Genomic DNA, 16,203 nt, shown 5'->3' on the forward strand with positions numbered 1-16,203 from the left:
AGTTTTTCCCTCTTGCTCAACTCGCGGTGGTTTGCTGCTTTAAGTTTCAGTTTTGAGGTTTCCTCAGGAGTCACCTGAAGTTATGAATGTGAAATGGATTTTGACGTTGGTGAAGAGGGTGGGGAAATTTCTATCCATGGAATTTGTCGCTGTATGGGGGCAACCCTGCTGTTTCCATGTCTTACTTACAAAGATCATTTCTAATGTTTTGTGTAATATCTAATATCATTGACTGCCAAACCAATATTATCATCAGCTGTCGTGAAATTGATTTTATTGTTGCCGATGTAAATTGAACTCCCTTAATTCATTTAAATTTTTATCCTGTGCAAAAACAAGATCTTGGTCTAAAATAAGCTCAATAGCACTGTTAAAGTCCTGAGTCATCTTTGCCACAGGCACACAAACACCTACAGCACAGGACATGCAAATCATCCACTCCTTATTTGAGAACTTCTTTGGGCACTTTTTTTTTCCGTTTAATAATTTAAATGAACACATTTTGTCATATTTTTTACTCAGAATCCAAAACAGAAAGGTGTTTGTTGTTTTACTCTTGTTTTTTGCTTATAATTTGAAATACTTGATTTAGTTGATTTACTTATGGATTTTGAATAGTTTTTACCACTTATTATTTTAATTTAATTTTAAGTTGTTGACTTGCCACATACTTTTTTCATAGTTTAATAAATAATGTATTTGTTCTGGTTGATGCAATTTTTGGAACTATTGCTTCTTGCTGACAGAACAAAGGAAAAAAACTATAAGGCTGCAGCAATTAATTGATAATTGTTTTGTTTTTTTAAATGAAATCGTCACAACTGAATTATCCGCTGTGACAGTGAACTGACACAAAGTGTTTGACATTTTCTGCATTTTATGGATGAAGCAACTAATAACATTGATGGAGTAAGTGATGAAGATTTTATTTATAGGTTTAATATTTTTTTTACTAATAGTTTAGTATATGGAGATGGTGATGAGTGAATCAGAAGAAACCCTAAAAAATCCATGCTTCATCACTTCCTGTGACGCTCTGTGAGTAGTGTGTGGGGGTGGGGGTGGTGTTGTTTGAATGGCACATTGTCCAGATAATCAATCACGGCCCACTGCTAAACGTCAGCACTCACCATATTTCACCGCTCGGAAAAAATGCTAGGGAAGGTTAAAGCTTTGGTTTCCGTGATAGTAGTGATGTCTGTTTACCACAAGCCACCACAGAATAGTATCACACTCAGGTAGTGGCTTTTAGAAGTACAATGTTGTCTGGCACAAACATTCTTAATTGTCTCTTATTTTTTTACTGCATGGTGCCGAAAGTTTAAATTTTGTATCATGCAAATGTATTTGTCTATGGCTTTTTGGGAGTCTGAGAGTAGTGATCCACAGTTATTTTGGATTGGGAAATGCCAATCATATTTTCACAAATGACATTTTGTGGACCCAACATCAAATCAATTCATCAAGAAAATAATTGACACATTAAACTTCATCCTGCCCCACTAAGATGTGGGGCAGGATGAAGTTCTGTATCTTGTATGAAAATACATCGATATTTCTTAAAAACATGATATATCGCCCAGCCCTAGAATACACTTACAGTCAGACCAATGATCCTGCACTTAGGTGGCCGCCACCATGTTGGATGTATACATAGAGTTCTATCAGTTGCTTCTCTGTCATCATCGTATGAGGCCTGTCTCTTGCACGTCAGGAGGGAAAAACGCAATTGGAGATTCTGTAGTTCACTCAGGCTAATATTGCATTTATGATCATTACCTACAGTATGTGCAGATAAAGAAATCTTTCTTGACAGAAGCCATGAACACTCCTCATGGCTGTAAACCCCAAATATCGACCTGTATCCCATAATTAGTTTTTTGGTTCAGTACAATAAGTTTTCCTTTATCATTCGCCTTCCTCAGAACTGTTTCGTGATCCTACTGTCAGATTTGACGAGGCGACCACGCCTCCTGCTGTCCGGTTGCTCCACCAGGACGGCACTCCAGGTGTGTGACAGCCTATACGCTCCCTCATCCCGGTTCATCGTCCTGTGCGCACGTTACACATGGCAGGAGGCGTGGTCGACCCGTCAAATCTGACAGGAAGATCACGCCTCCGTATGCTGATACGGCACGTCATCACCTAACATCAGGGGACAGTTCTGAGGAAGGTGGACGATACACGCCGAAACTGGTTAACAAGGTAAAGGAAAACTTAGTTCAATCAGAAGACATAAGGAACTTTCACAATGTATCATGTAATAACTCCTCACCAGTATGTATTTGGTGTATATACAAGGCCACTGAAAGTGATGAAAAGGCCTTGTTTCATGTGGTTTTAAATGGAAAAAAACACGTAAATTTCCCCCCATCATAGCAGGTTTTTAGTTTTTTTTTTTAACCGGACTGTTCATATTTGGAGAACAGTGTGACATATGAAGGACCTGCGTTCCTTAAATTCACTTTACACACATATATTTTGTGTTGTTTACTTTGGGAAAACCCTGAACCAGACTACAGTGCCACACACACAGATTCACACAGATGCTATGGCATGACACGTGGCTGTGCTCTTGTACTCATCAGTGCAACACAGCTGCCTGGTGTGGTCGAGATCAGCACAGTGTGGTTTCAGCTGTAAAACGGCAGAGTTCACAGAGTGCAGGTTTTTACTGGAGGGTTTACCTTCATGTGTTTGTCTTAACACAATTGAAGAAAGTGGAGGAAATTCCCCACTAAAGCTATTAACTCATTGCTTGATAACACAAACTGATTTTTAATGTCTGTATGAAAAATGTTCAACCCTTACATCAATATTTCGCGATGATTGAGCGAGAATTCTTTCTTGCTGTCATTTTACTCCAGTCAAAATTCCTCCAAGTACCATCAGAGGAAGCTCACGTGCCACCGTAGGAGAACTATGGGCCTTGGATTAATCCAGCAAATAATCAACAAATTGGGAAAATAATCATTAGTTACAGCCCTAGAAAACCTTTGAAGTGTAAGGTTCTGGAGCAGCTTGTTAGGTATGTGAGGTCACACATTGCAGATTTATACATTTAGTGAGAACCGTGATTAATTGCATTAGTGAACTGCAACTCGCAGCAGTTTAAAGTTTTCAAGTTTAACAATGTGGAGCAATTTTGTGTCAGAGTGTATCTTCAATGTTGAAGAAAAGCAAAGATAGTTACTTTATGAATTGGACTTTTCAAAGCATTTGATTATTTCAACTGAAAAAAAATGGTTTCACTAACTGATTGAGTGATCCATAGTTTTTTTTTATTACATTTTTGATGGTGCAAAAATATAGAACCTGGAATTTGGAATTTCATATTTGTAAAGCAGTTTTTTTTTTTTTCTCTAAATTTGAACTAATTACCCATTCTATAGGTAATTACCTTTACTATAATGAGAGTACCTAACTAATATGTGGATGACATTTTGTTTTGCCCTGTCTTAAACGCATGAGCTGTGAGACTTGATTTGTGTTCAACCAGGTGTTTCCCTCACGTCAGACATCGTGATGCCCTGGCTCACTTTTACAGCAAGTGTCGTCCACCTCAACCTTTGCGGAGTTAGACCACACGTGACGACAAGCACGCCACCACATCTACTGCTGACTTCAGCTGACATAGTCTCTGTACGCTCTGACCGAGATGCATTAGTATTACTGATATGACGACACGTGGTGGTGCAGTGTCTAGCATTGTTCCCTCACAGCAAGAAGGTGACCCAGTTTGACTGAGGTCCTTTCTGTATGGAGTTTGAATGTTCTCTGCAGGTACTTGATATTCCTCCCATCATCCAAAAACATGCCAAATGGAGGATTTGGTTAATTGGACACTGTAGGCGTGAGAGGGAATGGTTGTTCTTAGCTATGTGTTGACTAGAGCTGAAGATCTTTGGTTTGGTCGGGTTCGGGCTTAATTTCTATCATTTTACTTGGGCTTGCGTGGTAAGTGAGTGGTCAGGTGATGCGTTTAATTAGCATGAGAAAGATGTGACCGTGGATGCTGAGGAGGCACCGGACACACTGGGCTTTTTGATAGACTTTCTGAAGCCGTTCTATGAAGCACATCGGCAACCTGTCAGGCTTAAACAGCACAAAGACTGGAAGACTGACTCACGCCTAAAGTGATAAGACATGACTTCCACAAGACCGCAATATTCCTCTGCCCAGAATTTAACCAGGTGAGAATGTTATCACTCTCAGACAGGAGTGCTGTACGTGCTCATGCCCGCACGCTTCTGCGAGCCATGGCTGCAGGTGCACCAGATGTAGAGAGTCGAGACCCAGAGCTCCCTGGAGTCGAACACACTCCTTCTCCTAGGCCTATTTAGAGTGTAAGTGCTAGAGATGTTATGATGTTAACAGAGGACTTATTTTATTTCTTTGTTCCAACTTCCAAGTGGCCTATGTAAATGTATAAATGAATCATTCTTGACAGAAGCAATCAAAATGTACATGTCAGACTCAGGCCAAAGTCTGTCGGGCTCGGGCCTAACTCTTCAGGCCCGATTACAGCTCTAATGTTGACCTGTCCAGGGTGTAAGTTCCCTCCAACTCCCCCTGTGACCCTCAAGGTCAAAGCAGTTAAAAACTAATTTGAGGGTTCCCACGGGTCCTTGAAATCCTTGAAATAAATCCTAAATAAGACACAGGTCATTGAAAGTGTTGCGGAGATTTGATAATCAGGTGAGCCGACCAAGGATGGAGTTTCTATCAGAGATGAGTTAAGTAGAAAAGCTTTATTAGAAGCAGCTCTGATCTGAGGAGAAGTGAGACGATGGCGAACATGAACAAGTAGATGTTAATAGTTGTGCGTCCTCTGTCAGTCTGTCCGCGAGTCCCAGAGTTATGGAGGCCTTTCTCTGCTGATACATAGAGCTGACCTTCGGGAGGACGGCACAGTTGACTTAACAGTCCTCTGCCCCAGTCAGGTTAGACACAGCGAAAATATAAAGAGGCTCATTCTGTAGACAAATGACAGGTGCCTGTGCTACACTGAGGCCTTTGTGATTAGTGAGTTGCAGCTGGCACCGCCCTGAGTTGTTTACCCAAGACATGGTTTAATTGACTGTGTTTTATTTGGAAAAGATTCTTCTGAGCTTTGTGATACAAAATGAAGGCAGAAGACATTTGATCTTGTGCTTTGTTGTCGTGCTGGTCTTTGAGAGAATCTTTTTTATTACAGAAATCCCCTGTGTCACCTGGGAAGTTCACAGTACTGGTGTTTGCAGTGTGGACACCTGCTTAAAAACATGCCTGCACCTGTCATTGTGAGAGTTGTTAGTGGTATGAGTCGCCCTGTTGTCGTGCACTTGTTTGTTCAAATGTTTTTCAGTGAGAGAGTGAGTTTTTTTTTTTCCCCACCACAGAGTTTAACCATTACAACACTAGTGAATTTAATTTGATCAAAATAAAATTGAACTATTAAGCGCTTTCACTTATTTTAATAACAGAAGAACTACACAAGGGGGAAAAGTACACAACACAACATCAATACAAAATCATTTTCCACTTTTCACCAAGTTCACATACTCTTTTCACAGCACTCTTTGAAATTCTCCTCCAGCATAGTGCCCTCTTGTGGCAGCACAGAGCAATTCAGAGTTCATATATGTCCAATAATAATGCAGACACTTTTTTGTCATAGATGTAGATCCATGGTCCATGCTTTAATAGACCATGGATAGACTTTAATATGATATTAGACTTTAATATGATATTAATATTTCAGATGAAATCAGCTCAGCTGTGCTGTGGTTCTTCAGTTGACACTGCTTTTAATTTAAAAAAATCCAAAGCAACAATATGTAACAATGTATGTATGGCTGCAATGATTATTTGATTACTCTATTATTAATCAATTACAAAATTAATTGTTTACTATTTTGTTAATCGATTAATCTGTGTTAAGTGTTTTTTTGATAATTAAAACAAACTTTCTGTTTTTTCAGCTTCTTAAATGTGAATATTTTCAATATTTTCTTTGCTCCATATAACAAAGAAATCAGTAAAAGTGAAGACATTCAAGATCATCTTTTTCAGGTTTGTCAAACACTGATGGACATTTTTTGTATTGTAATGCAAAGCTAACTTAAGGACAGCAGTGGTTCAGGAGTATCTGAAAGTTACAAGTTTCCATAGCATTATTTTCTGTATCTTGAACAGAACTTGACATTTTACTATTTTGGGTACCGGCACTTTCATTGGCATCCTGCTGTTTGTTTCTAGTGTCGAGAGTTTTTATTTTTGTTAAACCAGAACAATATCTATTGGAAAGTTATATTCACAGACTTCTTGCCACATTTGTGTTATAATAAAAACATGGACTGTGGCCTCCTTGTCCTTTAAACACACCATGCCAGCGAGGTGATAGAATATAAATGGGATAAATGGGATGTTTTTTTGTTTGTTATTAACTCTTTCCGTTTGATATTCTGTAAACTTTCATCATGAATATCTTAATTGTGATGTCATGATGGAGTATGCCCAGCCACTACTCTAAAGTATTTTCCCCTCACTTTTTTTGCCTTAGTAATACTGACAGACATATGGATAAGGGAAGTACTGGCACTTATTCTTTCTCACTTCACAGTGTTTTACTATAAAAAAAGGAACAAATAATCAAAGAAATCAAAGAAACCAAATCTTCTGTGTAATAATAAAATATTTAACCTTTATTTAAATGGCACAAATTGTTCACAGAATGGCTCTATTAAGGCACACCATACATAGTATAAACATCAATAGATATAATTTATCGTCCTTGAGAACAACAGCATATTGACAGTCACCTTTCACTTGGAATGAAAGAGAGGCAATAAAACAAAACTGCCCAAGCCCAGTCCACTGGGTGGCGGCAAAGCAGCTTTTTTCTGAAAATACATACATTGGTCATGAGTTCAGGTGGATTCCCCACCACTGTCTGAATAAATATTAAATAAGTTAAATACTTGAAAAGCCTACAACATGTAGACTTCTTTTATGTTTAGCATATTTTCAGCGTAGTGTCACTCAGTGTCATTCAGCCCTTGGTCACAGCTCGGTTCTCCTTTTTTAGTCCATGGTCAGTCTGGTTATACCCTGGAGGGGCGAAAAAATACATAAGAATTTCATTAATTATACATCCCTCTCTCTCTCTCTCTCTCTCTCTCTCTCTCTATATATATATATATATATATATATATATATATAATGTGTATACGAAAATGTGTTATTCCACTTCAATGCACAGAAATGATGGATCATAAGAGTTGAATGATTAAAAAGCCTTACCCTCTGAATAAGAGACTCCAGGCGTTTGAAAAATTCCTGGACGTTTACTTTCGGATGCTCATCACACCTGTCACATGTGGGCTGAAGAGAGAGATAGAAAAAAAAAAGTAGAAATGAACTCAATTATTTGACACCACAGTACATTTTTATCATACATTCAATTCAAAGTTTGACTTACCATATTATTTCCTGAATTACAAAAGTCCAGACTGCTCACCTGAAATAGAAATAAAAAATATATATAAATGTTATAAATACACTCTGGGTCTAGATTTGTATCAAAGTCAATCTTTTTTCTTTTACTCACAGTGAGGGGTTTCTTGAGGCTCTTGTAAAGTTTGCTTTGCGTTTTCTCTGCGATGTTGAAATGCACCTGCATGTTCGCTCTGAAACACTCCAGCGCTGACTGGCAGCAGCAATCCTGTCACCAAAAGAAAAAAGTTGATGAGTCTTTACAGTTATTCCAACAAAACAACAGATTTTTGTCCTAAAAGATTATAGAAATGTAACTCCCACAAATGATAGATCACTGTAAAAGCAAAGCCAAATTACATTTTTCATTTGCAATCAATTAGTAAAAAATAAAGTAAAAACAAACAGAAAAAAACCTCCATCACTGCCCTCAAAAGATTTCCAAGAAAGCCGTTTCTGGTTTTGTGTCATGACTGATTTTCCAGTCAGATACATGCAAGAACCCTTAACACCTAAACTGAAACTTTCAAAGTTTTGTTCCTAAAATACTCTGGATGACTTTCTGTTTCCCCTCCACAAATCTGTTTATATGACACATTTTTCCATTTTTTTAATGAAGTGTTTTGTTTACTCTCACCGGGCTGGTTCAAACTGTAGGTGTGGATTACAAATACGCGTAACACAGTAACACACACACATAGAAAGGGCTGCCAACTCTAAAAATACCCTATGTTGCAATCAAAAGAAACCAAAAAAGTTAATGTATCTACTGTTTTTGAATAGGCTTTCCACAAAATGTAACCTTAATGGAACATTTCATTTACTATTTTGTAAAAATAATTGTCCTGCAGTGTCATGATAGTCTTTCTCCACATTAAATGATATTTTACACGACATGACATAACTTCACAAGTTATGTGAAGTTATTAAGACTTTAAGACGACTGAGTCACAGGGTTTTCTAGCCTGAGAGCAAACACATCGAGTTCTGTGAGGCGGTGTGAGGTTGTGAGGAAGTGCTATGGTTTTGTCTGCTCTCCGCTTGATTACTCATCACATTTCACCTCAGAGTGCAGCACAAGCGCTGAGAAAATACTCTCGGCTCGAGCTCTAGAGTTGACTCAACCACGACTGAGCCTGACAAGAAAGAAGGCTCGTCACAGTTTACAAGTAATGCAAAAAAAGAAAAAAAACAGTTGTGTGTGTGTGTGTGTGTGGTAAGCCTCTAAATCCGAATAAAAGTAGATGAAATTTGTTAAATAGTCATTATTTTGAAGTTAATCTGTAGGCTACAATAAGCATATGGTGTTACAAAGTAGAAATAAATGAATGAATTGTGAGTAGATTTGAAAAATGTATCATAATTTGTTGCTGATTTCATTTTCCCATCACATTTCAGCTCTTTCTGTAACGGAACGTCTGTAGTTTGAGGTAAAGCTTATGTAAAATCCACTATTTCATTAAAAATCACTAAGCAAAAGCTTAAATATATATATCTTCTTTTTTTTCTACTTTTTAAGCTATAATTGCATCAGTGTTTATGACCCAACACACTATTCTTTGATGCAACACTTTCGCTTATTTGATGTACTCCTACAGTAGCGGGCTCATGACAATTAGTAACTACAGTAAGTGGGAGAACAACAACAATGAGTAAGCAACCACAAATATTAAGAGTGGAGGTGATGACCATATTGTCAACATTATTGTCAATGTGAGTTAGATGTGCTTACCTCAACATTCGCTGGTGGAGTATTCAGCGTCTTGTTGTTGTGCTGCACGACACAAACCACAAATTGTATTAGGTGATGATGACTGTGACTGTATGTGGGCAAGTAAAATAAACAAGAATTATATACATATTTATATATATATATATATATATGAACCTACCTGCAGGTTTTCTTTCACATCCTTCAGCTGCTTCAGGACTTCTTGTAATTTCCTCCTCTGCATTGTTGTGTCTGCTGTGTCGGCCACAGCACAGCAGCAGACTGCAAGGAGGCAAAGAGCGATCAGCTTCATGTTCTCGAGAGTCAGGTCACCAAAAGTCACTAATCGAACGATTTACTGGAAATGCAGAGTGCTGTTTCGCTTACCTTTTTATATGTATCCCTGAGGACACAGGAAAACCACTTGTGCAGAGTTGGAAATCTGCAGAAACTGGTGTGTGAGTAATGAAATTTTCTTTTCCACTGGCAGTCACCACTACGTGATACGAGAGTGTCGTCAATATGCGCGTGCGTGGGGCCCCGCCGATGAGAGCGCGTGTGAATGTAAACTTGTTTGAGTGGCTGCCGACAGGAAACTACAGGGAGACGGCACTTCCCATTTTCACTTTGAATCATGGAGCCGCAGATAGACCGTGTCATAGGTAGTCTCGTAGGTGTGGTACTGACAGCCTGAATGCATCGTGGCCACCTACGCAAACATACGGAGGCTGTCGCAACAACAACCTCTGTTGTGGAGTGGTAGACTTCCTCCCTCACCGAGATCAACGTATAGCTCCTCACTTCTCCTTTTGTCTTTACTGAACACACAGAAAAGTCACGAGATGGTATGTGATCTCAAGGTCAGGGGAGGAAGTCGACCAACAGCTTTCTCTTTTTGAATATCATATTCTATAAATGAGCTGCTTCCTTCCTTTATTAACGCCATTGTTATGCGTCATCTACAAAAGGTCTCGTTTCTGTCCGTTTGCAAGGACGAGTGAGAGTTTGTCAAGTCTCATTCGAGACGGTTTGTGAAAGGCCCTGATACTCGTGTGACTCACATGCAACTCACGATGCATCCATGTAAACAATTTAAGCAATAATCTTTCCTTTTATGGCTCGTGTTTCGGTCCATCTCAGGCCCAAAATACTATCATGATTCAAATTATATCAAATCAGTCTATTGATAATTACTAAAATACATTAATATCACATTAATTCTTTGCTCCTGATTGAAATTCGAAGACCTTGAGTGTTTTATTTAATAATTAAAACAAAGTCTCTTGTTTGTCCACATCTTAAATGTGAATATGTTTTTTTTTTTTTTTCTCTACTTAAAAAAAAAAAAAAAAAAAATTGAAGGTTTTTGGTTCAATATTTTTCAACATTTTCTGACGTTTTATGGACCAAACAACTAGTGGGTTAACTGATAAAAGGATCAAGAGATAACCAGATTTAAAAAATAACAATTTCACCTAAATTTTACACATTTAAGGTTTTACTGATCACTTTAAAATCACTCCATGGTTCCCGACTTTCACATATTCCTATTTTAATTACCTGATTTTATTGTTTTAAAATCAATTTCATACAGCCTGCCAGCTTTTGTACGTCTTTTATTTCATTTTGCATCAAATGTTATTGCAGTATCAGGATGGAATATTGTGATATAGTTTGGAGCTCATGTTATCCATCATGGCTGCTCTTTTCCCATTTTGGTTTTACCTTATTTCACACGAGTGGCAAATGTTCAGCATTTACACAGTGATCATTTAAAGTACCTTATTCAAATGAGAGTGAGAATAATTATGCAAAAAATTGCCGTTCCCTCTGACATCACATATGGATTGTTGTGATGCAGCTCGTGAAGGAGAGGGAAGCAACATGAAAATAAGATTATTTATTTAGTAAGGTAAGGTTAACAAAACGTGAAGGGACAAAAGGTCCTGGATCACAAAATAAAACAAATGGTGACAATACAAGACTTGAGTTAAGGAGCCTGGATCACTTACAACATGGGAATCGGTCTAGGTCTGATACTGGTCAAAATCACTGGATCAGATGTCGGACAGATAAAAACTACAAGTTAGAAACGATTTCCAGGCTGTAATTTTTGAAAACAAAGAACCATATTTCAGTCCACATTGGAAAATACTCTAATTAACTGTGGTGTTCCACAAGGGTCAATCCTAGGCCCACTTCTGTTCTCAGTATAAACACAATGCTTCCTCTCACTTCCATCTTTCAATCTTACTTTTAAATCTTGATATGTAAATGTAAAATCCAAACATCCTATATATTGCATGTGCTTCACCTTGCACAGACTGTAAAAATGTAAATACAAATCAGTGGGGAAAAAAGGCATTATAGCTGAGTCATGTTTGTGCCGTTTGTTTCTTCTTTTTTGGGAGAACGATATTTGTTACACAGTTGGAGTATTATGTCTTTGAAGTGACTCGATGATACAAATGTGTCTATAACGGCTTTGTAGTTCATAAAATGGTCTAAAATCTTTAAAAAAAATTGGTATTTGTCCCATTGGTAATTTGATTGAATCTGTGGCAACTCGATGGCACACCTTTTACTTTTTACGTACTGAATAAATGTAGGAAGAGCACCGCCTTGTTTTTACACATTAATGTTATATTTGGTGCAGACGCAAAAGAAAACACCATCTTAGAGCAGACAAGACAGGACATGGAAAGAAACTATTGGACACGCTTCATAAGAAGTTGTGTTAAGAATGAGAATTTGATGGAATTGTAACTGAGTATTTTCTTCAGTGTGCGTAGAGTGTTCTACCTCGAGGAAATTCAAGGACTCGTAAATGTGTCCGACCAGTCAGTCATTCTGCCCTGTCAGTGTTCGTGCACACGTTTTCCCCCCACGTTACAATCTTAAAATCTCGTCTTCCTCAACCAGCGAGGAGGAAGTGAGAGTGAGAATAAGAGAAAACCCCTCTTCTCTCTCTCTCTCTCGCTCTCTCTCTGTGTGTGTGTGTGTGTGTGTGTGACAGCGTAAGGGAAACGGTGGGTGGGGGCTTCGACTGGTCTGAGAAGAGCTTCAGCCTCAGACTCCTGCCTTATCAGGAGTCCCTTCTGTGATGCACGTACAGCAGGGGAAAATGTGTCCTCAGGTGGATTCGAAATTCAGATGAATTTTCCTCCTCACGGAGGAACCCCTCTCAACCCGACCCGTGTCTGTGTGTCTTACTAAGCAGCTTTGTCACCATGAGCTCATAGTCTCAGAATAACACACACACATAAAAGTGAGAAAACGTTGAAGGTGCACGGGTCATCAAGAGTTTTATTTAAACTTGTGTCTTTGTGTTTGGCAGAGAGACGTTTGTATGACACCGTCTTATTTAATAATAATGACAACATGTGTTATAGAACAGTTTACAGTCAACTGATTAGAAATGTAACTGGTCCAACTCCTTCTTGACACCTGGAATTAACTGGGTAACAATTTACTATAAAGTACACAAAAAAAGGTTAACTAATCATTAAGTAATGAATAATTCATTGTTAGGTCATGAGTCACTTTTGCTCAGTTAATCGTCAGGTAACAATTAACTGGTTACTTCACTTTTATTAACACTTTACAATAAGGTACACGAAAAATGTTAAGTAATCATTAGTTAATGATTTTGTTAATGACTAGTCAATCAGTCGGTTAATGAAGCTTTTTGACACATTTCTCCTATATGAGATAAAATATAACAGTTTAATTAAAATAAAGTATGGACAAAATACCTTAACTTACATTGTTTATTCTAAAAAAAAAAACCACATGTATAAAGTAAATATTAAATAATATTACATCCCTGTAACACAATTATTGCCATATTGTTACTGTGTTACCTACATTTTATTTGAGATACAAATATTAAAGCCTTTAGAAAATGTCGGTGTCTTAGAAAGTTCTTCTCTCTTTTCTTTCTCGTGAATCTTTGCTGTGCTGATAAATGTTTTTCAGGTGATGACTGAAGACAACATCTCACACAGTTATAGTTAGTTAGTTAGTTAGTTAGTTAGTTAGTTGTTCTCTGGGCGGGGGCAGAGTGTTAAACACAGCGTGAAAAAGTGAGGCCGCACACGACAGATAGAGGTGCAGATAGAGGTGAATGTGTTAATCTGAGTTTGTTTTTATGAAAAATGTGGCGACACGTTTGAAACGCTGTGCTTTGAAAAAGAAACCATGAAAACACGGAGCAGAAATAACAAGTACAAAGCATGAATGTGTGAAATGTCATTTTGACTTTTAAATACTCTCACTTTATTAGGTACACTGAGCTGTTTGACAGTCGTGATGATAATAATAATAAAAATAATAAAACTTCAGATGTTTTGTTAAAAGAAGAAAGCTGCAACTAATGACTCATTTCATTCCTGAGTCATGTGATGATTATTTCCTTGGAAAATCGATCAGTCGTTCGAAGTCAGAAAATGTCGATCGCTGCTTTTGTCTTGTTTATTTTTCATTAAAAAAACCTACAGAGTTTGTTAATCTGTGACAGTTTAGTGATGCACTCAGCAGTGTTTATTTAAATGTCCTCCCACTCAATGGAAATGGGGTGAAATCACTGACTATTACAACCTTCGAGGAGAAAGAGCTCTTGTATGGCAATAATGTCGACTAGATGTACCTAATAAACTGGTAACTCATTTCGTGTTTATATAAGTTAACATGTGCATGGTTTTTGATCAATCTATTCCTGTATGTGTGTGTGTGCGCGTGTTTTTTTTCCACTATTTACACAGATCAGACTTTCCATTAAAAACATTCTAATAAAAGGACAGAATTGCTTTTGTTACCACGGAAACATCAAGTTTTTCCCACTAGTAAAATTCTATTTGTATTATTTGTAACACTAGTGTTATTTTGTTATTATTGTGTTTCATCACTCAGGCTGCAACAGATAATCAATTATTACTAATCACTGACTTTTGTGTTTTTTTTTAAATGATTGAGACAAAAGTTTGGATTTTTCAGTTTCTAAATGTGAATATTTTCTGGTTTCTTTTGCACCGCATGTATAAAAACTACCAGTTACATTAAATAGTTTTAACTTTGAGTACATTTTATGACCCAAACAACAAATTCATTCATCAAGAAATGAAGAAAGAAGGAAATCGATGTGGAAAACTATCTCATCATACAACTCTTATTTAGGGGATGTAGTGGCTCAGTGGTTAAGACCAGTACCCCGTGTGCGAAAGACATCATGGTTGCAAGTTTGACTCCACCCCTGGCTGATTGTACTCAATTCCATTGTAAGTCGCTTTGGATAAAAGCATCTGCTAAATGACATGTTATGTAATTTTATTTGATTGTGTTTATGTTTCCTTAGAGCTGCAACTAACCATTCTTTTCATAATCCATTCATCAATGGAGTCATCGTTTGGTCCATAAAATGTCAGAAAACTCTAAAAAACTTTGATCGGTGTGAAGTGATGTTTGTCAAATCTTGTCTCGCTTTCGTACGTAAACCAGAATGATTCAGTTTTGAATGATTTCTTTGTTACAAGAAGAAAATATTCACATTTAAGAAGCTGAAAAAAGCTGCTTTTCATTTGAACGTTCATAATGTGAGACAAATGATTTATATATATATATGTATATATATATACATTTATACTATACATGAAGGTTTAATGCATTTGACTCTTAATTAAACGTGTAGTCGACTTTCTACTCTCACTCGCTGTAGTGTGATTTCCTACACTGCGGTCAAACCTTAGTAAACAGCTCGGTGTCTTTGTTTTCCGGGTTGCACGGCGAGCAGGTGCAAGGTTGAAAGTTTGCCTGCGACTCTCACACACACACACACACACACACACGGGCGCGCGATGCAAAAGTTTGAATGTGTTGTTGCAGAATATTGTTTGTTTATGAGTAAATAAATGTGTTGACGTGAGATCCAGGACAAAGGAATAACAGGAGGTGATGGAGGAAAGCGAGTGTGTGTGTGATGTTACTGTAAGTGCACAGGAAGAGAACAGAGGCTGGTGTGGGTGGGGGATCGCCTGTTTTGGTCCTGGAATGACGCAGCTTGTTCATAATCATCCTTTACACAGGTGTCATCGCTATATTAAAAACCATATCGGGGTTAGTTCCATTTCAAATTAAGACGCGTGGGCGATATCGTAGCAGGGAATAAATTGGAAAATCATTTCTAATTTATTTATTTTTTTAGGAAAGTGTCTGACATGAATCTGTTTTTTTGTTTTCTTGTGACCTGCTGACACAAAAAAAGATGTTGTTATTATTCACCGACCTATTAACCAGAAGAAGAAAGAAAGACCCATTTTTCTGTGATGCGCTGGCTCGCGTCATTTCATTTATTATTTTTCATGTCAAAATGACTTTGTTTAACTTTGTGAGCAAATATTTCCTCTTAACTCCTTTGGATTGTTCACAAATCTCTCAAAAGACACAACTTTGGTCTCTGGACTGCAACAGAAACTAGTTTGTACAAGAAATCTATAAATATTCTACAGATGAACTTGGAAAGAAAACGTCTTCTGCATTTAATCACCTCACTTCCTCCCAAATGTATCCTACATATCCACACATTTTACTGTTACTCTATAAACTAACACCCTGCATGAAAAACATTATAGTCTAAATACCATCTTCCCTTTATGTTTAATGTCATATTCAGCTGTTTAAAGTTGAAGTAGCTTTTTCCAAGGTCATGTGACACAGCCGTCACCGTGTGAGCATCACTTACCCTCAACATCAACATCCGTTAAAGTCTCGTACGACAAGTTTCCTTCACGCAGGAGAAGTCGTCTCAGAAACAAGCTCCACTAAGTTCTTCGATTAATGACCACCAGTAATGGTCCTAATATCAACCCTGAAATGGTGAAGCACAAACATGCACCACTGCTGCATCACTCCTGCTTCTTCCAGGCACAGTGACAGTGTTAATAGTTTGTCTTCGCCTTGTCTTACTCAAAGGGGGCTCATTCGTCTGCACGGTGGTGACACATTTGTGACCTTTAAAGGGT

General features: G+C 37.7%; 2 protein-coding genes across 3 annotated transcripts in view; one reads left to right on the top strand and one right to left on the bottom strand.

Moving 5' to 3' along the window:
- Positions 1–16,203, top strand: part of adad1 (adenosine deaminase domain containing 1 (testis-specific)) — a 36,924-nt gene that overhangs the window by 19,217 nt on the left and 1,504 nt on the right. The gene's annotated exons all lie outside the window — the stretch shown is intronic.
- Positions 6,696–9,969, bottom strand: il21 (interleukin 21). Of its 2 annotated transcripts, XM_058649042.1 has the most exons (7): positions 9,575–9,969; positions 9,369–9,469; positions 9,209–9,250; positions 7,592–7,705; positions 7,463–7,501; positions 7,285–7,365; positions 6,696–7,092 (listed from the first exon to the last, which is right to left on the bottom strand). In XM_058649042.1, exons 2-7 carry the CDS (start codon positions 9,429–9,431, stop codon positions 7,066–7,068), a joined length of 366 nt encoding a protein of 121 aa, XP_058505025.1. In that variant the 5' UTR covers positions 9,432–9,469; positions 9,575–9,969; the 3' UTR covers positions 6,696–7,065. The 2 variants fall into 2 exon arrangements, with proteins under 2 accessions (XP_058505025.1, XP_058505024.1); XM_058649041.1 differs by lacking the exon at positions 9,575–9,969 and having other exon boundaries at positions 9,369–9,500.

This window comes from Solea solea, chromosome 14 (assembly GCF_958295425.1).
Source record: "Solea solea chromosome 14, fSolSol10.1, whole genome shotgun sequence".
NCBI classification, from domain to species: Eukaryota; Metazoa; Chordata; class Actinopteri; order Pleuronectiformes; family Soleidae; genus Solea; species Solea solea.

Coding starts and splice junctions, on each gene's coding strand:
- il21 (XM_058649041.1), bottom strand. CDS start 9,500: ATGAAGCTGATCGCTCTTTGCCTCCTTGCAGTCTGCTGCTGTGCTGTG. Junction 7,502..7,591: donor GCCTCAAGAAACCCCTCACT/GTGAGTAAAAGA, acceptor TTTCTATTTCAG/GTGAGCAGTCTGGACTTTTG. Junction 7,093..7,284: donor TGGAGTCTCTTATTCAGAGG/GTAAGGCTTTTT, acceptor TCGCCCCTCCAG/GGTATAACCAGACTGACCAT.